This window comes from Hydra viridissima, unplaced genomic scaffold (assembly GCF_058129835.1).
Source record: "Hydra viridissima isolate aposymbiotic clone 2 unplaced genomic scaffold, HvirCarnegie_v1 scaffold_9, whole genome shotgun sequence".
Lineage (NCBI taxonomy): Eukaryota > Metazoa > Cnidaria > Hydrozoa > Anthoathecata > Hydridae > Hydra > Hydra viridissima.
Window position 1 is genome coordinate 6,286,456 of NW_028324308.1, and position 25,660 is coordinate 6,312,115.

A 25,660-nucleotide genomic window follows, 5' to 3' on the forward strand; every position below is an offset into this window, starting at 1 on the left:
GACTTCTTGGGGCGAAATAGGGCTATGACACCCGAAAAACTTTTGATCAAACTTAGCAGTTAGTCGTATTTCTGCAATGTCGTTTGAATAGAAATTGTCATTGCCATTGATTGTACTATGCGCCAAAGTGAAATAACACTCGTCGTCAGTGATGCACGATCTAGCTTGGAGTTTTCGATACTGCCTATGCGACATAGCAGGTGCGAATTCGCTCTCGTTGAGCCTCCGTTCGCTTCGGTATCTTTTTCTTCTTGTGGCAAACAATGCTTGTTTTAGTTTTCAACTTATAATTGATCATTACTGACTTTCACTTGAACTTCCGAAAAGCCTGCCGTTGCCGTTGTGAAACTTCATCATGGTGGTTGAACATATCATTAAGCTGCTTGATTTTCTTTTTATTCATTTTTATTGCTTTACAGCCACTTTCTTTGACTCTTTCATGGCCAGAATTATTTTCATCACGCTTGGTTATGTTATAGATAGTTCTTCTTGGAATTTTAAATAGAGCTCGTAAATTCTCTTTCGTATTAAACGATATATTTTCTCAAGATTTTACATTTCAGATTATATATCTAATTGGTTAAGCATGCTGAGGCTCAAAGGAGCATCGGACATCTCAACGAAACCGTATTGTTGGTCAACATGAAGTTGGAATTAATAAACAAAAAATATCAGAAAAACTCTTAATCCCACTTTCTACTGCTAATGAAGCCTTGGACATAGCAACACAAGCCTGTGTCATTCCCAGAACAGCTGTCAGATATCTTTATAAACTAGGCTTCTATGGTAGAGCTGCAAGAATGAAGACCCTTCTTCGTCCAGCCAATATCAATACCTTTATTTATTTACACCTTTAAATAAAGTGAAATAAATTTAACGAAAAAATTACAGAAAGGATTGAGCTCATGAACGGTGGAGAGACCTACGTTATTTTGGAACTCCGTCATTTTCTCTGATGATTCATGATTTGCATCAATCTCAGATAATTGAAAGGGCGGGTATGGACTCTACAGCTAAGGGCTTGATATTAAAAGATTGCAGTCAACAGTGTAGCATACTGACTTTTCAGTAATGGTTTGGGGTTAAATATAGACCGATGATTAGTCTGAGCTAACGGAGTGTCAAGGTAATATCAGTTCAGCTAAATATGTTTCCATATTGCAGGAAGGACCCCTTCAATATTCTTGGGTAGAAGGATAATTAAACATGACTCTTTATTTACAGAAGATGGAGCACCTTGTCATACTACCTAAGTAACTCAAAATTGTTTGAATCAAAATGGAATTAAGAAAACTTCCATGGCCGACTCTGTCACCTGGTATGAACTTAATCGAACACCTCTGGACCATATTAGACTGGAAACTTCACAAAAATTATAAGAACCCATTGTCAAAAACAAAATATTTAAGATTATTGCATGAAATATGACAAGAATTTTCTCAAGATGATATATGTGAATTATTTTCTAGTGTACTTAAAAGGGTTATAGCATTAAAAAATCAAAACGGGATATCAACCAAATATTAACTATTCACATTGTAATCATTTACTTATTTTTCTCTGTCAAAATATGCAGTCGGAAATGATTGGCTAGTTTCTAAAAGTTAACCTAAATTTTCTGAAAATGTAGATTTCAATTATTGCTAATAAAATGGGTTCTATTATTAATCTGGAACCTAAAACTTATGTCATTGGGCTTTTTATGTACGAAGAAATTATTTTTAAGTGTAAAGAGCAACGTATTAGGCTTCTTCAGGACTTGTTAACCCATGAGGGTTTGGTCTGATATGGTTCATCCTTTTTGGTTTGTTCTATTGATACCTAAACTGCTAACTAAAATTACTTACTAAACTAAAGCTACTTACTAAACTAAAGCTTGAAGCTCAAAAATTAATTCTAAATATTAAGTCAAATTAATTCTTAATTTGTTGCAAAATTGACTGACGCAGTTTGTGAAAGAGAAGATAAAAACATCAGATCAAAAATACAAATTTCAATCACCGAAATCTTGCACAAAAAAAAAGTATTCTACTGAAGTACTCTTCATGTCTTATCACACAACCTATCAATGCGTTATATACTACGCATTATACAATCCAATACAGCATAATATAGAACAATTCAATGACATTTCTTCTCTTCTCTTTGAAGATGTAATGTATTTTGTTGAGCTCAGTGAAGGGGCTAGCAGTAATCACTCATTATATTGACAATCTACCATCCCTGATAACGTTTTTTCATCACTTTGATGTCCAGGTAAAACCGGACAGCTACCTTTTTAGTTTATACTATAGTTTATACTATTTTTTGAAACATTTTCTGGAAGAAAAGATCTTCTTTTTTATACGAGAAATCCCGATCACCCTATGATCATACGTAAAGACAATCATAAATAAAAATGATAAAGCAACTTAAAAAACCCTTTTAAAAACTACTTTATGTTTAAGTATAAAGTAAACTCCCGCTTATTCGAAGCAATTTTCCTTCCCCATGAATTTTTCTTAACAAACTAACAAACTCAGTTATTTGAAATTTCGGTTATTCGAAGTAAATTCTTATTCCCTTTGAAGGTTTGAATAACTGGGAGTTTACTGTGTTAAAATCCACAGATATTAGAATTTAAAAGATAATTTTCTCACATTCCATGAGAAACTTAAATGTAAAAAAATGAAGTATTTATCGCCATCATGAAAGACAAAGACAAAAAACCAATTAAAGTTCATGTTGTAATTGTGACTGTGTGTAACATTTGCAAAATGATATTAGTTAATTTTATTAAAATGAATCTTAAAATTGAACTTCATTGAAAAAACTAAAAGACATGGAAACTCTTCTTTATCTTTTATTTATGCTTGTTTTTTTCTGAAAATATATAAGTAGATTAATATATATTCATTTGATTTTTACTTGAAACATTCTAAACTGTTAGATATGAAGGAGATGGTTTTATGTTTGATGTGAAAAAAGATGAGCACCTTCAAAACGTAGTTTTACTTATTTATTTGCATAAATCAGTTGAATCAAGGAGAAACATTGCACCAAAACATGAAAGTTTCCTAAATAGTACTCTAATACACACATAAAATCAAAAAATGGTACTCTGATACACACATAAAGTCAAAAAATGGTACTCTGATACACACATAAAGTCAAAAAATGGTACTCTGATACACACATAAAGTCAAAAAATGGTACTCTGATACACACATAAAGTCAAAAAATGGTACTCTGATACACACATAAAGTCAAAAAATGGTACTCTGATACACACATAAAGTCAAAAAAAGCAGAAAAATAGGACGATTAATCAATGGCAGGTCTTTCCCACGATGAGTCAAAGATTAAAAACTTGGGTCAAAACAACTAATTTTTGTTCGTCAACGTAACGAAGAAAAAGGAATGTAGGAGTATGTTGTTCCAACGGTGATACATTGAGGTGGGTCAATCATCATTTGGGGTTGTTTTGATAACAATCAGTTTGTCGATTAAACTTAAGTTGGTATAGGGCTATCTAAAATTAACCACTCGAGAGAACAGTTTAGGAATATAAATTGAGGTTAAACATGATTTTGAATTTGTTAATATGTCTTTATTGAGAAAATTCCATTTTTCGTTGTATGTATGTATGTATGTATGTATGTATGTATGTATGTATGTATGTATGTATGTATGTATGTATGTATGTATGTATGTATGTATGTATGTATGTATGTATGTATGTATGTATGTATGTATGTATGTATGTATGTATGTATGTATGTATGTATGTATGTATGTATGTATGTATGTATGTATGTATGTATGTATGTATGTATGTATGTATGTATGTATGTATGTATGTATGTATGTATGTATGTATGTATGTATGTATGTATGTATGTATGTATGTATGTATGTATGTATGTATGTATGTATGTATGTATGTATGTATGTATGTATGTATGTATGTATGTATGTATGTATGTATGTATGTATGTATGTATGTATGTATGTATGTATGTATGCATGAGTATAGTGTCAGGGTCGACGAGCGATTTGTCAGGGTGAGTAGGTAACCAAAGCCAGTGCTTTAGTATCAGAGGACAACACAAGGTCTCAACTTTTTTTGTTTTTTGATGAAAATTCTACATAAAATATAGAAATAGACATATACCATCAAACCATAACAAAAAAAATGTAACAAAGCCTCTAGCTTTGCCTTTAACATTAATGCTGATTTTCTTTATAAGATTACACTTATTATGTAACATCATAAATCAAATATAGTAAAAATGAATGTGCATTTTAAACTTACATGATATAATTATGATAAGGAAAGTCTCTTTTTTTTCTCGTCTTAGGTTTCACTGAAGCACTGACCAGACCTAAATAGTGTATATTTTTATGTGTATACATATTTTATATGTATACATACTGTTAATATATACGTGTAGCTAAGCAGGACAAATTATGACGTATAACGGGTTATGTTCTTGTGTGTGTGTCTATATATATATATATATATATATATATATATATATATATATATATATATATATATATATATATATATATATATATATATATATATATATATATATATATATATATATATATATGTATATATATATATATATATATATATATATATATATATATATATATATATATATATATATATATATATATATATAAAGAATTCATAAGAAAGATAAACCTTTAAGTCTTCATTTCCCTTTACCTTCGTGTAACTTCTTGTTTCAATGGTTAGTTACATTTTAATGGTTTAATTACATTTTAATGGTTTAATTACATTTTAATGGTTTAATTATATTTTAACTGTTTAATTACATTTATATGTGAAGATAATTTATTGTTTGATTGTTATAAAAAGTTATTAACAATTTTAATTTAATTTTATAAAATTGATTTTATGTAAAAAATAATTTTAGTTAGGAAACATTTAGAGGCTAACTTTAAGGATACCAAATCTTAGGTGACGGCTCTGTATACGAGGACTGAGGACAATACGAGAACTGGACACGAAAGACGAAGTACTATAATGTTTCCACGCAGTTTTCCAAATTTTGAAACCATTTTAAGATATCTTTTTGATTTTTCATTCTCAAAGCACAAAATAAGAAAAAAGAAAAATAATGAAGAGAAAAGAAAGCAATACAAAAATTGCAAATTGAAATCTTAGCAAAACAAATTAAAATTGAGAACAAACTTGTAATATAAATTCTTAATCATTCGTCCTTTTATGATATCCAGTCAAGAAATTTCTTATGCGTAAGTACACGTTTGTAGATAAATTTCCACGTAAAAAAAAAGTTTTTTTTTTTACTAAATTCCATAATTCCAGTAGAAATATTTTTCACACAATGAAAAACATTTGGACTAAAATAAGACAACCATTTTTAAATTACAATTTTGATTTATTTCCCTATAAGCCGTACAATTCTAAAAATTCACCTAACGGATCGAATTCAGACACAAAAAAAAATAATAATTGCTTGCAGGCCCATTTGAATAACAGAAAGAAATTTTGATGAATGCTTTTATTTGATGATAAACAAACACAGAATTACTTCAGTCCGTTAATAAGATGATATTTTTAATTTTAGTATAACGGATTTTGCTTGCGTGTAGCGATTACATATGGGCGAGGACAAAAATCCGACAAAAGTAATTGAGTCAAAGGTTATTTTATTATTGAACCAACAATCTGAAAGTTATTTCATGAGATAAAAATTATAAAACCGAAATAGTTTTACGTTAATGAGTTACGTTAATGAGGCGTAGTTTTCCATTGTCTGACCGAAATTTTTGAGTAGGTGTGAACAGCCTTTTTTTTTTTTGCATATTTAGCATTTTAAAAGTGTCATTTACTACTTGACTCACTTTTCTATTTGTCGACACATCAAATAAATTTTTCATCTGATAATATATATCGCTTTTATCTCGCTTCTTTAAAGCAATTTTACAGCCTTTTGGCCTATAGTGCGTTATCTATAAAAATATTGTATGGCGCGGTTAGGAGTTTAAAAAATATAAACACACTGACGGATTCAATATCTACTACCTTTTGAAGCTTGTGCCATTTCTATTGGCAAAATCATAACAAAATCAAGGAAGCGTGGAGTGAAAAAAGGGGGCGGAATAACAGCAATATTATCAAAAAAATGTATAGAGAAATTATTTTTTTTGTCTAAGGAACCATGTGGTTTCCTTAAAAGTAAACAACACGAAGTCTTGTTAATACAGTTGAAATCTTTGAATCCGTTGGTCTTTTAAAAAATCTATTTTAATTAAAACAGAGACTCCCAACGTTGAGACTGATACCTTTTTTTAACTTATTCATTTAATAAATATATGTTGTAGCTATAAGTAGAACCATACATCACAAATTTATTCCGTGGAAATCCTTTAGAAAGATGAATTGCCGATTGCAAAATTAAACGGAAATCCCAAACTGAGAGAATAAGTTTTTTCATTTGTAGATGCCCTAAAACAAAATATTTCACTAAAATCCCTTTGAAAGTTACTAAACTCTGTTAAAGTCGTTTCCTGTATGTATTAAACGTTATGGACGTATGTATGTATGTATGTATGTATGTATGTATGTATGTATGTATGTATGTATGTATGTATGTATGTATGTATGTATGTATGTATGTATGTATGTATGTATGTATGTATGTATGTATGTATGTATGTATGTATGTATGTATGTATGTATGTATGTATGTATGTATGTATGTATGTATGTATGTATGTATGTATGTATGTATGTATGTATGTATGTATGTATGTATGTATGTATGTATGTATGTATGTATGTATGTATGTATGTATGTATGTATGTATGTATGTATGTATGTATGTATGTATGTATGTATGTATGTATGTATGTATGTATGTATGTATGTATGTATGTATGTATGTATGTATGTATGTGTTCATGAGTGTATATCCATACTTACATGTACTTATGTATATTGATTTAATGTAAAATTAAATGCAACATATATTTAGTTTTTTTAGTGATTCCAGAACAAAATTATGTATTATATGCAAATAGAAAACAATATAATTCATTTTTCAGCCCTAAGGGAATTTGAGAAATACAAACAAGAAATTATATATAAAACCTTTAAATTTCAAAACAAATTTTTCTCTTGTTTAAAAATTTTTTTCTAAGTTTCAACGGACTAATGAAGCGCGATCTGGTTGAATGTTAGCGCCTTATTTAAAAACAGTGACAATCAACTGTTATATTCCGAGTTGGCGTCTATATCAGACAGCAGTGCCTGAATTAGACGCCACTGTCTTCTCTATTAAACCCCCTCAAAGTCGTTGAAGTACGCCGCGAATTCAGTTATTTAAGTATGGAGCTAAATTATTAAAGAAGCGTTGATATAAAATTTTAATTAGCTATGTTTTTTTCGTATGAAAAATAGTAAAAACGTGTTGAATCGATATTATTTAGCGTTGATCAACTAATTAGTTATTTAAGAGTCATTTGCTGAATGTGAGAAAATTGTTCCAAATTGTTTCTTAAACTAAATTTTATTAACCTCCACAACAAGACGTTTTCCAGATTAAAATTTTAATGAAACGAGAAATTTTGTGAACCCTTTACTCCCTTTCAACTGTCAAAACAGAAAAGAAAAATAAAATGATTCAAAAATTTTAAATTTTCGAAGTATTTACATACGTACAATATAATTATATACAGATATAAACATATACAGACATATATATAAATATATATATAGATATGAGGTATGTACAATAAGAATTGAAAACGTGGAGAAATATTTTCAGCCTTTCACTTATTATGTAATAAAAAACACGAAAAGAGAAAGAAAAAAAAATTCAAGGGAGAAAACAATTTCAGTTCTCAACGTTCACCTCGAGGTCCGCAACGTTATCCTCAAAATTTTCATCAACGTTCTCTTTAGAAGAGATCTCTTTGCTAAGATTGTTTTCTTGTTTTTTGTTTTGATGCGTTTTCATATGTTTTGATAAATGATCGGAGCGAGTAAAACGTTTACCACATTCTTGACAAGCAAAGCGTTTTTCTCCAGTGTGCGTTCGTAGGTGACGCTGAAGTTCATCCGACCGAGTAAAAGATTTGTTGCAGAATAGCCAATTGCAAATGAAGGGACGCAATCCAGCGTGCCATCTTAAATGTGCTTTAAGATGACTTGTTTTACCATAAACTTTACCACATCCTGGAATATGACATACATGCTGTTTTGGTTTATTTGGTTCAGATTGTTGTCCAGATACACAATTTGGGCATTTACAGCGACGGCATCTGCGAGTTGTAACGCTGTTTGCAACGGTAGGAGACTGAACAGGAATAGATGTAGATATCGAGAATATGTGGGATGCTGGTGTTACATGAGGTGTTGATGAGAAAATACGATTGGTATAAGCTTGAGTGGAAGGCACCAGATTATCTTGATTCATAATTGTGTTAGATTTTGTTTGAGACAAGTCTATGTTTTTGTATAGAAAATTTGTAAAGCGCGTTTGTTCTGGTGGCGAATGTTCACGGTAATCTTTTAAATGTTGTTCAGTAACAGATAACTTGGAAGAAAGAGATTGGTTGATGCTTTGTGGAAACAACCATGAGATTGGCGATGCAGGTGGAGATAACAGAACCGGAGTAATCTTAGCCATTCCGTTACATTTTTGGCCAGCAGAGCATGCTAGACACGGAGGAGGAGAAACTCTTTGAGAGTAATTAGTCGTTTTTTCTTGCATGATGGCTGTCATCGGCTTTGGTCTTATTGTGGGTGATACTTTTAAAAACTCCGTTTTCAAAGGAGGACTGGGTGGAAGCGAAAAGTTTGTCTCCAAAAAATACCTCACTTTGCTATTTGGTGAAAGTGGCGTTTCGTAGTTTGGAGGCTCGAACGTGTGATTCCAAGGTTGAAAAATTTTCTTAGGAGAGGTTTGTTCTAGAGGGCTGATTGGTCGTCCTATCTTTTTACAGGTTGCTGCTAGTAATGCTAGTGGTGAGTGTTTGACATGTTCTTTTAGCTAAAAAAAAAAAGAAATATGTTAAGATCATAATTTTTTTTATAATAGGCATAAAAAAAAAAACATTTTTCTTACGAGAAAAAAAATATGGATTAAAGAAAAAAAGCTTACGCAATGATGTTGGCTCTTTAAGCTTGAGCAAACTGCTGTAGGTGCACGGCTTGGAGGAGACATTTTATTTTTTTAGTTAAAATATGTTTCTTACAAACGTCTTCTTACTTTGGAGTAGAAAGTTTAACTGAATGCTTTCTCCTTCGATTCTATTTAAATCAGCTGGGCATTTGAAATCGTTCTTAACGTTATCCTCACATCAAAAAAGACCGAAACAATTCATTCAGACATCAGAAGAAACCGCCATCTTATCTTAAATAGCTTCGGCTTCTTTGATAAGGGGTTAATGTCACGCCTCTGACTGAGAAATGGCGCGTTGCGATCATATTTTCTGTGTTTACGTACGAAAGGGCTGGACTAAGAGGCGGTGATAAACAGAATATGTAAGGCGGAAAAGATATTAACTTTTAATATCTTAAGATGCCGACATAACAATTAAAGCGTTATATTATTGGATAAGAAATGTTAAGTGCCATATGATTGGTTCTTAACGAAACAATCCTTTACAAATTTGATTGGTTGATTTTTTTATTTTTGTTTTTGACTTCAAATCAATTTAATTGTGAAACATTCCGACAATCCACAGTAAAGGTGATGTTCAATCAAAAAAATTGTTCTTTCACTTTCATCTATGCCGACACCTGCCTCGTTAGTTTTTCGAACTTTACCACTTTTTTGTTTATGACCTCAGAATAAGCGTGCTCCAAAAAAATTTATGAAAGAAAAACCTCAATATTATACTTTTTATTGAAAAAAATTCTCAAAAAGTAATTAAACGAAAAAAAAAAAAAAAAAAAAAGTATATATATATATATATATATATATATATATATATATATATATATATATATATATATATATATATATATATATATATATATATATATATATATACGGACTTATCATGACTAACATTTGTAAAAAGTGTTTCTATATCGGTAAAGTTGATAAAACGTTTATACTTTATTTTTTGCCGACCCATTGATATACTGTGGTTGAAATGGAGACAGCTTAAAAGTTTCAAATTAAATAATCAAGGGGCAGGCCAGGTTTTAAAATTAACGTTTATTTAGAATTCTTAGTGATCTTTACCGCTGTTGCTAATGCGTCTACGCCCTATCAAATTGAAGCGTGAAAAGGCGGTATCGAAGAGATATATATATATTTACACTTGATATATTCTTTTATTTAGTTTCCGCTGATGTTCCTTTTAACATATCGTGCGACGATGTTTTTATATTGCTGTATATTTTAGCGTAAATTACGTATACGTGATTCATAAAAACATCTCAGTGCGTGTGTATATATGTATACAAATATATACACGCATGTGTATATACACGCACTTATATGCGTGTTAATTCGTTTAGGTGAGCGAGTGATTGTAAACATTTCAGTAAAATTGGAGAGCGTAGTAGTAGTATAAACAAGAGTATAAAAAGCGTAAATAGGATATACATTTGTAAAGATAAAAATGAGCGAATACTTCAGCGTACTTTCCGATAAGCTAATGTGTACACTCGGCTGTGATTATCGATGGCGCTGTCGCTTCTTTTAGTGACTTAAAACTTCTTGATTTCATTTCGCGATAACAATAATAATTCATAGTTAAATGTTTTTATCGTTTTCATAAAAGAAATTAAGTTCGATAAAAACATTTTGGCGCCCATCAAAGTGTATGATGATGGTTTTGTCAATTGGCTTATCTGCCTGCGACTTTAAAAATGTTCTAGCCTCAGAACTTCCCACTTAAATGTCAAGTGTAAGTTCCCTATCATCCATAGCTATATTTTTAATTACAGTTATATTGTTTTATGGTTCAACCTTATTGATTCACATAAAGCAGTAGAGTTGCTTAAAACCTAACCCCTCCCCCCCAGTTCTTAACTTGAATATGGGTTCTACTCGGATTGACATTTTATGACAGTCAAAACATGAACGCATAAAATACTTCTTCCTGACGAAGTGAGGAGAAATTTAAAAGCTATTTGTGACAACAGGCCCCTCCTTTTACTTGGAGGTAATAATCTGCGTTTTTCTAACTAAGTGTTTCCTGGTTGCAATTGACTGAGTTTTCATTGGTTTAAAGCGCATTTATTTTTCTTGTAATCTTGTACGGGTTATTCTATTTTTTTTTTTTTTTTTTATAGTGATCCTTTAAGCGTTAACAGATTAAAATGAACAGTAAAAAAGGGAAAATAGTTTAATGTAAATGTGCGATCGCCCAGCGTCAACATGGTTTTTTCCTTCCGAGGTGTTCTGATTTCTGTTTGTTTTGGAGCCTTAAAGTAAACTCAAAATAAAAGAATGAAGTTTTAACATTTTAAAGTTAAAACATTTTTTAAAACACTTAATTTCCTAAAACGTTTATCTTCGTTAACGCAGACGATTGTAAGGGTGAATTATAAACGAAAATAAAGGCGAAACAAAACAAAAAAAAACAAAACAAAAAAAAAAAACAAAAAAAAAAAAACAAACAAGAAAAAACAAATAACAACAACTATAATGAAATTTTGCTACAATCGTAAAAACGTCTTTATAAACAAATATATCGTTTGTTTTACGAAAGAATTTAAGTTTCATACATTTTTTTGAACGTTAAGTTGGGGATTTTATTAGCAGAAGGCGGAGTAATTGGAAGCAAAATAATAATAACAACAAAAACGTTGCTTTGTTACGTTTTCAAAAGTTATTAATTTCTATTTATAAACTTTAATAAGCGAATTTTTCTTTTTTGCTTCTTCGTTCCAATTTGGAGTAAAAAATGATAATATTATATATATATATATATATATAAATATATATATATATATATATATATATATATATATATATATATATATATATATAAATATATATATATATATATATAAATATATATAAATATATATATATATATATATATATATATAAATATATATATATATATATATATATATAAATATATATATATAAATATATATAAATATATATATATATATATATATATATATATATATATATATATATATATATAAATATATATATATAAATATATATAAATATATATATATATATATATATATATAGTGTATATATTAAGTGGAAATTTTCTAAATAATAAGATAAAAATAATAAGAATAGCTAACGAAAGATTTTTAATGACAGCTGATGTAAAATTATCTTTTTTAATTAAGTTTCTAACTTTTAAATTTTCATTTTTTTAGGTTGAAGTAAAACAAATAAAAAACGTAATTTAAGCTTATTAAACTTATTCTGATGTTATCTAGAAAATCATTCAGTGTAAATTCCCGATCTATCATTTAACGGACGGATGCACTACGGAGATTTTTTATATTTCTGTTATTGATATATACAGAATGTCACATCCTTAGTCACTCCTCTAAATCTATTTAGATTTATTAAGTGCAAATTAGGAAACAAACGCACAAATAAGAGGACAAATAGACAGTGGCGATCGCGCTAGCCATTCATAATTTGCTCAACAAAGAAACAAACTCTCATTCAAAAATAAATAAAATTCGATGTTTTTTTTTATTCAATCCTTCAAAATACAAATCTTAGAAAGTTTCAAAATGTTATTCTTTTTTCAGATTAATCTGCTTTCTCAAGTTTAACTGATTTATACAATCAAATAAATCAGGCTTTTCGCTCATGGAAGGTGTGAAATAAAAATTAAATTCTGGTCTGTTTACTTTTTCGATGATACATTAAAATAGCCAGCCTTTATTACAATGAATGGGAGGTCTTTCAGAGAGAAAGTACTTGCGACTTCGACAACTTCTACTAACGTAATAGAGCTAAGTAGAACAAGAAACACCGAGACGCCACGCAGTTGTTGACGTTTTTAAATAATTGAAGTTTAATAAAGAAACTCTTATTTTTATCGCTTTCTATAATCGTGAATATTACATATTATTTTTCTAACAGTCAAGCCTTTTGGGGCGATATATATATATATATATATATATATATATATATATATATATATATATATATATATATATATATATATATATATATATATACAAACACAGATAATATTTATAACATAATTATAAACATAATAATAAATATAATATTTATAACAAGTAGTCTCAGGATTGAGGGAGTCCAAAATCCAATAATAAACTCAATAAACAACATCTTGGATTATTTCAAGGGAAATAATTTTTTTTACTGATATATTGACGCACTCGGTGTTATCGGTCTGATTGGCGGCCGAAAAAAAATGTAAGTTTTTTCAGAATAAAGCAAAAGTTTTCATATTACGTCATCTGTACTTCTTCCTAACTGATTTTGTAAAATAAGTGCGCTGGATATATTCTACACAAACTTTTTGCTATTAAAATATTCACTCTAAGAAGTTAGAGAGATGTTACTACTTAAGTCAAACTCGAAAGAAAATTTTTATACTCGTCATAACATCTGCACGAGTTTTAAGATAAAAAACAACCCTTTTTTCGTACATCATCAACCAGCCTTTATTTCGTAATTCCAGTACATTTATTAAAAACCAAATCAAGTTACCTCTTTTACAGAGCCTACCCTTTTTCCTATTTTTTAGGAGAAAAAAAAAAGGATTGAGTTAATTTTTATTAGTTGATCGATGCGAACGATCAAGGAAAACGCGATGGTTCTTTAAAACTATAATACACAAGTTTTACAATATTTAAAGTAGAAGCAAATTGTATTAATAGATACTAAGTATTAGTAAAATGTGATCAGCTATGAGAATCACCCTCCCCGTTTTTTTCATTGTTTTTAACAAAACACAATTTTAAGAGAGTAGACAATACGACTGAGGGGATGATAAAGATTTTCTAATAAAGCTTATACATTGTCTACATTTTCATTTAATTTTTCGTCGTCGTTCTCCCTTTCGTCACATTCCTCACATATCCAGTCCCAAAACTTGCCTTTGGGCGACTTAGCATATGGAGGATCAAGACATGTTTTAAAGTGGTAGCATTGCTTGCATTTATCACACCGTACAAGAGATGTTGCATCACCAATGTTTTTACATATAAAACAGTTAGACCATTCTTCTTGAAAGCAACTATCTGATTTCCTTTTTTTAGTAGAAAATGATGAATTTAAATTCTTTTCAATATTTTTGACTTTTTCGCTGGAAATTTTGTTTTTTTTCTTTTCAGATGGAGTTTTACGTTGCGCAGAAATATCAGCAGATTCTTTCAAAGATTCCGGAGTAAACTTTTCTGGCTCTTTCACTTTGCGTTTCGTCCTTCTTTTCCCATCTTGATCTATAAGATCGAGAGTTCTCTCAGGTTCGCAGTCAGATTCGCTAGAATCGCATTCAGTGCATTGCCATACGTATTTGCCAGACTGCTTAGGCATGCGCAAAAGAGGTGGATCAAGGCAATTCATATGGTAATAATTCTTACATTTTGAACAAAAAACTAACGTATGTTGATCATCTGCAGATGCGCAAGTAGCACATTTCTTTATAATAGTATTCAATAAGAGCTTTGAATTTTCAAGGTTCCCAAGGTCTTTGTTATTTTTTAACTTAAAAACCTCGGGCATTTTCAAATTTTTAGAGCAAAGCTGACAAAGTTGATTATGGAGGTTTTGTAAAACAATAGTATTCTCTTCTTTGATTGCTATAACCATTTCGAGTTCTTTTTGTAACCGAATAGTGTCAGCCAGGAGTCGTTTTTGTTCTCTTTTCAAACTAATACCGAGAGGGCCTCCTATTTTTAATTTTTGTTGAAGTTCTTTAATTAGCATTTCTCTTTTAAAAAAGTAATTCACAAAGTCTGACGAGAGATTCGGATCTTGTTTTGATATTCGTCCTGAAGTTATTGCAGCATTAACGTTGTAACCGGGATGACTAACTATGCCAAGTATCTCTGCTTTTTTAGCCAGCAGGATACAAGCTTCAGGACAGCTTGAAAGAAAACGAGGAAGCTTTGGTAAAATAGTGGAATACACAACAGAACGACGATATTCTTGAAATTCGCGTTTAGCTTTTTCGAAGCAATGATCAATTCTCTCACTATCACTCTGCTTACGCTTAAAATTGGAGACATGGGACTGAAAAGCCAACCAACTTGTTTTTCGAGCTTTAACATCTGCTTTAACCGAGTGAAGTTTGCAATGTGCAAACAGTAAATCTGAATCATCTGCGTGATTAATGTCACTGTCTGGAATGTCTGAGAGAAATCCATTCCTCTGAGCACATGTAACATGAAAAGATGTTTTACATAAGCCGGCGTCACAATCAATACAAACACCTGTTTTTCTGAAATTATCATCTAGACATAATATGCATTCTCGCGCCGCCCATGCAGAACTCTTTATATCTTCCAACACAACCGTTTGAAGCTTAGAAACATCTCTAAATCCTACGTCCGGTGTGTAAAGCGCACATACTAAATGTACCCATTTCCCAGAGTCCGTTTGTTTGTAAATTCCCCCAATATTTGGACAAAGTTCACAAAACGGTGCAGTTTTAACACCAGCCTTGCATGGCTCACAAAACCAAGGTTCTGTGGCGACATCAGAATCTACAGTATCATCGTCGTCTACATCAATATCGCCGTAACAACCCTCGTGCACAGATATACCACAGTTATCACATTCAAGAATTTCATCGTTGTCGTTTTCTTTAGATTCTTTTAAAAGAAATCAAAAAAGGAACCTGCTATAAATGCAATCATACCAAAAAATTAAAGTGATTTGCAAAATTTGAGAAAAGAGAGAAATGAGATGATTTTACCCAAACAAATCCCGCAAACTAGAAAAGGCTTTTTTCCAAAAACATTCTCTGTACAATTTTCGTCTTTAACATTTTCTACGCATTTTACTGATGCTAAATCGACATTATTAGGGACCGGAGAACTCTCTTCTAGAATCAACGAGGGTTTTTTACATGCACTTACACTAGCATTTTCTGATTCGTCAGAAATTGAATCTTCACTATCGGTTTTTCCTTAAAAATAAAACGACAATATTTAGAAGGAATAATATCTCAAAAACTCATACACATCTACCAACAATCAAACACTTCTATATTTTTATTAATAATTCGTAATCATCATCGTCATCATAAGCACTATCATTATGGAATAACTCCTGAACACTATCATTATGGAACAACTCCTTAACTAAAAAGAATTACAGGAAGTTGGTATCGAAATTTTGCACAAATTATAAAAGTAGATTTGTGTTTTTGCATTAAGAAAAGCAAGAGTTATAAACTGATGTTAAAATGATTTGTTTCAGAAAAAGCTATTTTTCTTATCATTTGTCAGAATAAATCTTTTTGCCACCTTTCTAAGCAGATAAGTATGCTCTAATTGAACGCTTGACCTCGGTTTCCGCAGCATTCAACAAAACAAACGTTCGTATAGAAGCAAGAGGCACCGCTTTATAAGATAATTTTTATGCTGTCTCCAACTAATTCTCTTAGGAAAACTAATGAAAATAGTTAAGCCTTATTATTATTATTATTATATTATTATTATTAGTTTTATTAGATCTGATCTTTCCTTTAAAAAAGACTTTATCCTAATATGCACGCGAAAGAGTGCACGCGAAAGTCGAGCAATGGCAAAAACAATTACAAATAGCTTCACTAACTCTTTCGCAGACGAAACTTTGTGTTATATTTTCGAATATCACACGGAGCTAAATGTTTTACAAAAATCATTAGGCGATGAAAGAATTACTTTCAAATTGAAAAAAGGATTCAATTGCAATTAGTTATAATTTGAATATAAAACTTTAATCAACAACATAGATGTGCATCCATAACAATAGGTACCAGCTCTCCCCCTCCTACCCCCATATTTTAGAAAGATCCCTTAAATTTCAACTGATTAGCAAGTTTGAATAAAATTGATTTTTATATTATTATGCAAATTTATGGAAATATATCTTAAATAAAATGCACATTAAAAACCGACCCGCGTAAAGAAGACCAAATTAGATTGAAATAGAGGGTCAGTTGAAACAGCATTAACATTCTTTGCAGTGTGACTATTAGTGAGTTAATAAACACTAATCTGTAATACTTATAAAACACGTTTTATAACGACTATAGATTGGTTTTTGCCAACTCGTTAGTCACACTTCAAAAAACAAGAATGCTTTTTTTTTTAAACTCATTTCGGTTTTCAGTCTCCCTTAATGAATTAACCATATCATTTTGAAGGACCTTACATAGCATCAACGTATTGACTATTTAAAACATATGTATATAAAAAATTTATAAAATAAATTATTTTAGTGAATTAATTTTGCTTAATAAATTATTCAATATACCACTTTTAAACTGCGATATATCGCAGTAGTGTGCCTAAATGTTAAAATAATAACATACGTAGTAACTTAACGTCGGTGATTAATTTTTACAGCTGTACGATTGTCAGATTGACGTCTCCACACGCCTTCCGAAATTAGACACCGAAGTCGATCTTATTGACGTCTACCGAAAAGTAGACTGCAAAGTCGATACAATTTAATTTGCTTTAGCCGTCGATTTAAACAAATTTGAAGTTGATCATCAGAAAAAGATCAAAGTCAAAAAAGAGTCGAATTTAAGACCAACTAGAACTCCGTTTTAATACCGACAAGTTGTTATATCTGCTTATTGATTTTGGAAAATATCACTAGCGATTTTCTCTTTAATTTTGACAAATACATTTTCATATTACTATTTACATATTTTCATACGACTTTGTTAAATTTCATAGTTTTCTCTTTAACGCACAAATACTACAGTTTAGATTAATGGTTTCTGGTGTCGATTTAATGCTTAACGTACTCAAAAACCGCGATGTCTACAAAGGTCAAGCAGCAGACCATGAACAAATTTGAATTATTTTGAACTTAAAACGAAGGCATTAAAAATTTGGATTTTTTTTACTTCGTCATTTTTTGTATTTGGAACTCTTTATTGTCGTTTTGCTGTTGAGACACAGCTAAAACGTAACCGTCTCCAAAGTCAACGACACTTATTACAAATAATGTTTGCAGCGTAAACAACATAAGTACAAAAATACCGGAGTATTTTGTGAATTTAGATATAAATACAGGCACAAACCACGAGAAACAAGCGGAGGCCTTATTTCGCGTGCTCAGAAATAAAGTCAGAGTACAGGAACAAACCTTAAGAAAAAAAAAATTTCTCATGTAAGTGGTTGAAGGTTTTTCTGAAATATCAACCCACGTCTAAATTGCATCACAGTCGCAGCTTGCTAGCTTATCAGTGAATCTTGGAACTGACATATTTTCCACTATCTGTAAAAGGTTTAAAGAAAGAAATGCTATTTAGCAGAATGTCTACCACAACTGGTGACTCTTCTGAGTTAAATTTAGTTCCAAGTTAAATTTAGAGGATAAGTTAGCCTAATACTCTTTATCGTTCTCTAATATGCAAATGTGAGATTTGCAGTCTTTATTTTATATACATCTGCTAAAATGTTAGCCATTAAAAAATATAGAGCTTACAGATTTATCTAAAAAAAAAACAAAAAACTTCAATGTTGATATTTAAAAAATGATTCAAATACTAAAACTTTTTAAAACTTTTAAAAATTTTAAAGTTTTTTTCAGTTTTTAGGGTTCAAAAAATACAATAACTAAGGCTTAAAACGATTGTATTCTGCATTTCCCTTCAGATTGTAATGGTTTAAATTATGTATGAAGCATTCAGTGCCATATTGAGGCATTACAATGAAACTTAGAGATCATAAGCTTTTTTTGGTTGTAAAACACTCTAAAAACTTTGAAAAACTTCTAAAAGATAAACAGTAACTTTCTTTCACAACTATTTGTGTGACTCATAAATTCAAAAAAATTAACATATTACTAAAACTTACTTATAACATTACTATCATCATCCGAGTCAAAATCATCACTCATAACATCTTCCTCACCCACAACAAAATCTTCATCTTCCTCACTATCACCACCGGCAAAAGCAAACTAAATGGAAATTTATTAATGGAATTAATTCTTAAAAAAAATTTAAGAAACAATATTAAAAGAAATTTTCTTTTTGAAATCTCTTTTAAATTAATTTTAAAACTTTGACTTGCTATTTTTGATTGAAATTGAGAGGTTTTTAAATTATGTTACTTTGGTTTAATAAAGCTTTTTTTATGCAGTTAGAAGGCTTAACTAAATCTGCTTGCTTAACTAAAGTATACCTCCAGCAACTTTTCCTCAACAAGTTTTACTTTGCGCTTGCTCTTGTCACGATTTGTAAGTGATTTGACCATGGACTCATATGGTGTCATATCACTCATTTCGTTTTCAAATTGCATGCAAATATAATTCTTTCAAAAATAGCTCTATGATGAATATCTTAAAGAAAAATATCCATTAGTAAAAATACATTTTTAGTAAACTTAAAAAAATAACCTTATGTTCATCAAAACTTGTCACAGGTTCAGCAATGCTTAGCATCAGCTGTTTGTTCCCAGGCTACCAATATTAACTTGAAAATTTCAAAACTATCAAAGTTAAATTTTATAGTTTTAAAAATTTCAAATTATTAGTTAGTACTTCATACTTAAAATAAGCTGCAGAAAAAAAAAGATAAGCTAAAAAAAAAATAAAACTTGAAAAGTAATAATTTAATCTCAAGTTTCTAAGTATCTAAATTAAATACATTTATTACATGCTAAATAATTGTTGGTGATTTAAAAGTCTTTTACACTAGCAAAATATTTTAATTTAGTAAAGAAGCCATAATGGCTTCCTCCAGTTAGGTCTCTCTTTGTTTTACCTCAAAATGCTTTTGCTGGCAAATTAAATTACTTTATTGTTTACACTTAACTCAGTTTTAGATAAGAATAAAAAAAAGTTAAAAACAAGTATAAAGTTACAAAACAAAAATAATGAGCCAAACATTTGTAAATTGAAATTAACTTTTCTAAAATTTTATAAACTGTCAAAGACGTAAAAATGGTTGATAAATCATAATTACTTTTATAGTACTATTGGAAATTATTTTTAACAACAGAACTATGACTGTTTATAACAAAAAGCCATGTCAACTTGGTGGTGAGTAGTTGAGATTGACTTCAGAAAACATTCTTCAGCATTGGAAATGTAGTGCTCATTACATCCATGCCATTTTTCAGGTACATCACAATCAACATTTGCATAGACAAGTAAGTTAAAAGAACCTAAAGAAATGACAAAAAAAAAAAAAAAACAGAAATATAAAACATGGAAAACAAGTAACTCACATACAAGTGTTCACATAACACCCTATAAATAAAATTTTGGACAAATTTTAATTTCATTTATTATGTAATTTATTTTATGCACACAAAAAACCTTTATACTTATTTAAAAGAGGATTTTATAATCTATTTAAATTTAATTTAATTAAGTTAAAAATATTATTTAAATATTGAAAATAAAATGGTCAAAGTAAAGACCTCAAAAAAATTATGGAAATTTTTTTTCCAAAAAAATCGAGAAAAAGGTAAAGTGTTTGTTGAACTGCTTACGATAAAATCGTAAAATTGGAGAATCTCTAAAAAGAAAAGTTGGAAGTGGTCAAATTGCTAAGGTAGCTACTAAAGAAAATATTCCAAAGATTGCTGCATTTTTAAATAAGTCAAGGTGCTCCCAAAAGAAAGTAGCTCAAGTTTTTAACTGTGGTCAAACTCAAATTTCCCAAGTATTAAAAACAATGACTAACATTCGAACTTTCAAAAAAGCAAATTGTCCAGATCGTAGCCATCAGCAGAAGAAAGCTATGCATCCTAAATGTCATAAATTATACTAAAATTATAAAAACTTGGATTTTGCTATGAATAATGAAAGCTATTTTACCTTAAACAATAGCACATTAGCTGGTAATGATAGGTTTTATGTCGCTGATCCTTCTCAATGTTCTGACCAAGTAAGATACAATTTACGTATAAAGTACAAGTACAAGCTCTTAGTTTCTTGTTGCATCAGTCCCCGTGGAATAAGCCCTCTTTATATTTATCACAGTAAGCAGGCAATCAACCAGTACACTTATAAAGAGATACTAGAAAAAACTTTATTTCCTCTAGTATCAGAATAATATAAAAAAAAACAATAAGTTTATCTTCTGGCCTGATCTAGCTCGATCACATTATGCAAAGTCGGTCATCCACTTTTTAAAATTGAAAATAACCAAAGTTGTACCCAAATATATAAACCCAGCTAACGTTCCAGAAGCAAGAACAATTGAAAACTTTTGGGGTGATTTAAAACGGCTAGTGTACGAGAATAATTGGAGAGCTGAGAATTTGGAAGAGCTTGAAGCAAGAATTAGATATTGTTAGTCAAAGATGAATAAAGAAATTTTCCTTATTCAAATAAAACATCTTTCAAAAAAACTTTATAATATTGCAAAATATGGTATTTGAAATAATTATTTTAATATATTTAAAAACTACGTATACTAACATATTAACAGTTGAAATATTAAACAATAAAACTTATTAGTTCTTAAAATATTAGTTTTTAAATTTTGTGCAAAATTTTATTTATGAGGTGTTAATATACATAAATGTCATTAGTATTCATAAAATATTTAGATAAATAAATATTAGTATAACTTCTGATGCTAAATACAGTATTCTCAAATACCTTGAAAAAAAAAAAATTTAACCCAGTTTTAATACTTAAAAAAGCTTTTTTAAAAAAAGCTTATGAAATTGATTTCTAAAGTCTTTTGATTTAAAAAGAAGCTAATAGTACTCAAGATGTGATAAATAGATGCGGCCTTTTAGTTACATATAACTTGTTTAACATTTATGTTCATAAAAAAATAATCAACCAATCAATTGAAAAACAAAGATAATCAACCAATCAATTGAAAAACAAATCTTAAACATAGTTCTTGATTTCATCACAAATCACTAATACCTTAAAAAGAAATTGTTACTCAAAAAGTATTACAAAAAATATTAATATAATAGGTTGGTACTAAGCATATACTTTATGTATATTATTTAATTCTAAAATGGTCATTAGAAAAAAAACAACAAATTAAAAAACCTACATATTTCCTCTAATGGTGCCAGTAAAGTGATACAAGAGTTTATTTGTCTATCAATAGCTTGAATCTCATCATGGACTTCTTCAACACGCTTTTCACTGCTAAAATTGTGAAATTATAAAATATGCAACTTAATTCAATAGTTCAAAAATTAACAGTTTTAATGTCATTTCTTGCCTAAAAATTTGTTTTGGAATAATGTAGATGTGAAAATCTGAGCACATATTATACATAAATAGTATATATGCTCAATGATTAGGTAACTTAGTTAATTGATTCTGATACTAAATACAGTATTCTCTAAGACCTTTGGCTTTTTATTTGGCTTTTAAAGTTTAATCTTGTCTCTCTTTTAGCCCTGCAATATGTAATAATCTGGCACTCAATTTTTTATATTTTTTCTTTAAACTGAAAAGAACAGTAATGAGGCACAAGAAAGCCATCTTATGTTTCAAATATTTTACTTATTATTAACAAGCTTTTATTTGAAGAAAGTTAACTAAAGGTTGTTTTTAGTTGTTGTGGCTAATGATAAGGAAAAAAAAAAATTTATTTAGAAGACATTTTGGCTAACCCTAACCCTAAAAACCTCACAGAATACGATAAAAAGTACAAAAAATTATGTACTTTTTATTGTATTCTGTGAGGTTTTTAGAGATTGGAAGATCATTAACTTCAATGTCAATTGATAAAAATATCATTTACAAAAAAAAGTGCAATCAAAGGCAATAAACAATGATTTGCATAGATTTTATTATAGAATTTTGCTTCTCAAACTTTCTTCTCAAGTCAAACTTACATACAAGAATTAAAACCATACCTTTGTTTTTTGCTCTTTATTTGAAACTGCCATCTTTCTAAATTTTGATGCTGCTTGACAGATCCTATTACAAGTACTACTCTTTCAACTTCCTGTTTCAATAACCAAACTAAAGGATAATAACAAAGTAAGATTTTATAAACTTTTATAAAAAAAGCTCTTACCTTAGAATTTTAATTCCCTTGACATATGCTTGTTCCTAACTATACCCTTTAGTTGGCTTGAGAACTGACTCATATATTCTGTAATTTCAGGTATGTCAACAACTCTCATTGTTAAACCAAAAATGTTTTTTTCTGCGAAATTTTCTTCAGGATATACTCCTCTTTCACACAAAATCCTGTGGCATATTCAAAGTTTTAACACAATGCAACAAAATTAAGAGTTTTTATATTATTTATGAAAGTATAGAAATAGTAATAATACTCTAAAGAAAGTAAAAGTAAAAATTTAACTGCAAAAGTCCTAACATAAGTACTAACCTCTGGAAAAAAATACATAAAGGAAATGTTACATTTATGATAAAAATATTATTAAACAAAAATATTAGTTTAATTAAAAGTTAGTTATTTTAATTATAAGTTTATTTAGTATTTTAACAATAGTTCATTTATTTTGACTGTTTAGTATTAAAAAAAAATAAAAAATGAAAATACTTTTTAATATTACAAAACTATTTTTATTTGTATTATTCTATTTTACTTTTATCATTCTACTTTATTTTTAACTAGAACAAATTATTTAAATAACTTATTAACTTATTCAAACTTATAATTTTTTATTTAAATTTTTACTCAATATATATTTACATATTATATATATTGAGTAAAAGTTAAAATAAAAAAATTATCAGTTCGAATAAGCTAATAAGTTATTTAAATAATTAATTCTAGTTAAAAATAAAGTAGAATAATATATTGTAAGCATCATTTCCTTTCAGCATTTTTTCTTCTTTTATTTTAACTAGTTTTTAGTATTAATAGCAATGTTAGGATGATATTTGTGTTGTAATAATTACTTTTTCTTTCTTTCCAGAATTACAATCCTAAAGGTAACCCTTAACAATATACATATACTTATAGTCAAAATAGCTAAATTTTGGCTGAAAAAGATATATAAAAATAGTCTATTAAAAAAAAAAAAGATTGGCACAGAATTAACTAATAACTTTCATTTGCCTTAATAACTAAAATTGATTTAGTATCAATTAAATTACTAGTGTAAATATAAAATCCTAATTGAAATAATAAAATAACTTTTACATATTTTAGACCTATTTATTTAGAAATGTATAATTAGTGCTGTTTGTACAAATATGACAAATAGAAAAAAAAAAAAGATTAATAATTGTTTTTGTATCAAATTTAATTATACTATATGAAATCAAGACAAAAAAGTTACCTTATTGCTACTTACTTGTTTACTGCAAAATCTATAAGAGAAAAAAAGATTGAAATTTAGCATTTATCAAAATAATTCTTTATTAAGATTTTTTGTTCAAAACAATAAATTATACATCTAATCTATCTTCTTTTCTGATTAACTATCAATATATATATAAAACTTATCTTCTTTTCCGTTTAACTATCTATCATTTAAAGACATTTTAAAAAATTTCTAAGTTGCATTTTGAAAGTTTTGTGCAAAATAAAATTAAAAAGCTAAAATATTTGCCTAAACCATATGCTACTCAAACTGCTAGTTAAATTAAACTAGTACAGAAATTTTGTTTATAAAGATGTTTATATAGTGTAAACAAATGTGTTGATCAATTAATAAATTAATATGATGATCAATTAATAAATTAATAGATATTTAGTTTTTGGCAAATTTTTGCATCAGCTTTAACTATGAAACATACTTACTTGATGTGTTGCTTTAGATTCTAAATAAATAATTATTTTTTGAGAAAATATTTTAGTAATAATAGTTTAGATTCTAGGATAATTTTTTTGATTGAACAGTTGGTATACTTTTTTGGTGCATTTTTAATTATATTTAATTTCCTAAGGTACACAAAACTAAAAGGGTACTTTTATTTAATAACACATTCATTGTCAACACTTTGTCTTGTTATAAAAATGATGTACTTTTTATTGTATTCTGTAAGGTTTTTACAAAAAAGTTAAATGTGCAAACATAATGTGTTTGCACATTTAACTTTTTGCTTTTCATTCATTTGTTTGCACATAAACATGTGCAAACAAATGAATGAAAAGCTAATTTATAGCAGTTTTATTCAATGTTAAATTATTATAATGCTTTAAAAAACTACTTATAGTGTCAATCACTTACTTAAAAAGAGTTATTTAAATGAAGATTTGTAAAACAAACTTAAACTTAGAGCATAAGGTTGTAAGGGCAAGTAATTTTAGCAAGACCCAGTCAAGTTCGGAATGTTTTTTTAAATTACCCAGAGCAAACTATAGTGGGGGAGTTTTCCATAACTACATCTAAAATGTTAAAGCATTATGCATGGAAAATCGGAATGTAAATTCATACTTAAATATTTCACAACAATTTCCACAGACCCACGCAATGGAATTGTCTCAGCATAATCCATCCTTAGGGTTGTCAGTTTTCAATCTTATAACTGTGTAATTTCTTCGGACCGAACGAGAAATTAATTTGTTTTGTTGAAAAATTGTGCGGACTAAGTAGGAAACTTCTGT

The 25,660-nt window shown here is 28.8% G+C and overlaps 3 protein-coding genes across 5 annotated transcripts; all 3 read right to left on the reverse strand.

Moving 5' to 3' along the window:
- Positions 1-7,661: 7,661 nt before the first annotated feature.
- On the reverse strand, positions 7,662-9,505 carry LOC145185264 (transcription factor Sp5-like). The gene is made up of 2 exons (XM_080061125.2): positions 9,148-9,505; positions 7,662-9,036 (listed from the first exon to the last, which is right to left on the reverse strand). Exons 1-2 carry the CDS (start codon positions 9,208-9,210, stop codon positions 7,879-7,881), a joined length of 1,221 nt encoding a protein of 406 aa, XP_079917251.2. The 5' UTR covers positions 9,211-9,505; the 3' UTR covers positions 7,662-7,878.
- Positions 9,506-13,949: 4,444 nt separating this feature from the next.
- LOC145185946 (PHD finger protein 14-like) lies at positions 13,950-19,471 on the reverse strand. The gene is made up of 4 exons (XM_080061988.2): positions 19,326-19,471; positions 18,996-19,101; positions 15,890-16,102; positions 13,950-15,785 (listed from the first exon to the last, which is right to left on the reverse strand). The coding sequence occupies exons 1-4, from the start codon at positions 19,440-19,442 to the stop codon at positions 13,981-13,983; spliced, it is 2,241 nt and encodes a 746-aa protein (XP_079918114.2). The 5' UTR covers positions 19,443-19,471; the 3' UTR covers positions 13,950-13,980.
- Positions 19,472-20,145: 674 nt separating this feature from the next.
- Positions 20,146-25,612, reverse strand: LOC145185560 (mitotic spindle assembly checkpoint protein MAD2A-like). Of its 3 annotated transcripts, none has more exons than XR_016455559.1 (7): positions 25,491-25,612; positions 24,405-24,420; positions 23,198-23,328; positions 22,989-23,097; positions 22,172-22,269; positions 20,968-21,422; positions 20,173-20,309 (listed from the first exon to the last, which is right to left on the reverse strand). XR_016455559.1 is itself a non-coding variant. In XM_090097542.1 (6 exons), the coding sequence occupies exons 1-6, from the start codon at positions 25,549-25,551 to the stop codon at positions 20,146-20,148; spliced, it is 579 nt and encodes a 192-aa protein (XP_089953668.1). In that variant the 5' UTR covers positions 25,552-25,612. The 3 variants fall into 3 exon arrangements, 1 of the variants encoding a protein (XP_089953668.1); XR_016455560.1 differs by having other exon boundaries at positions 22,171-22,269; positions 24,390-24,420; positions 25,491-25,603; XM_090097542.1 differs by lacking the exon at positions 20,968-21,422 and having other exon boundaries at positions 20,146-20,309.
- Positions 25,613-25,660: the final 48 nt, after the last annotated feature.

What these genes read in the sequence shown, in the direction of transcription:
- LOC145185946 (XM_080061988.2), bottom strand. Translation starts at nt 19,442, where the DNA reads ATGCAATTTGAAAACGAAATGAGTGATATGACACCATATGAGTCCATG. An exon ending in TGATGATAGTAATGTTATAA is followed by an intron (nt 16,103 to 18,995) that starts GTAAGTTTTAGT and finishes TTTATTTTTAAG; the next exon opens with GAAAAACCGATAGTGAAGAT. An exon ending in AGTTTGCGGGATTTGTTTGG is followed by an intron (nt 15,786 to 15,889) that starts GTAAAATCATCT and finishes TTCTTTTAAAAG; the next exon opens with AATCTAAAGAAAACGACAAC.
- LOC145185264 (XM_080061125.2), bottom strand. Translation starts at nt 9,210, where the DNA reads ATGTCTCCTCCAAGCCGTGCACCTACAGCAGTTTGCTCAAGCTTAAAG. An exon ending in TAAAGAGCCAACATCATTGC is followed by an intron (nt 9,037 to 9,147) that starts GTAAGCTTTTTT and finishes TTTTTTTTTTAG; the next exon opens with CTAAAAGAACATGTCAAACA.
- LOC145185560 (XM_090097542.1), bottom strand. Translation starts at nt 25,551, where the DNA reads ATGGATTATGCTGAGACAATTCCATTGCGTGGGTCTGTGGAAATTGTT. An exon ending in GTTCTCAAGCCAACTAAAGG is followed by an intron (nt 23,098 to 23,197) that starts GTATAGTTAGGA and finishes ATTATCCTTTAG; the next exon opens with TTTGGTTATTGAAACAGGAA. An exon ending in GGCACCATTAGAGGAAATAT is followed by an intron (nt 20,310 to 22,171) that starts GTAGGTTTTTTA and finishes TCATTTCTTTAG; the next exon opens with GTTCTTTTAACTTACTTGTC.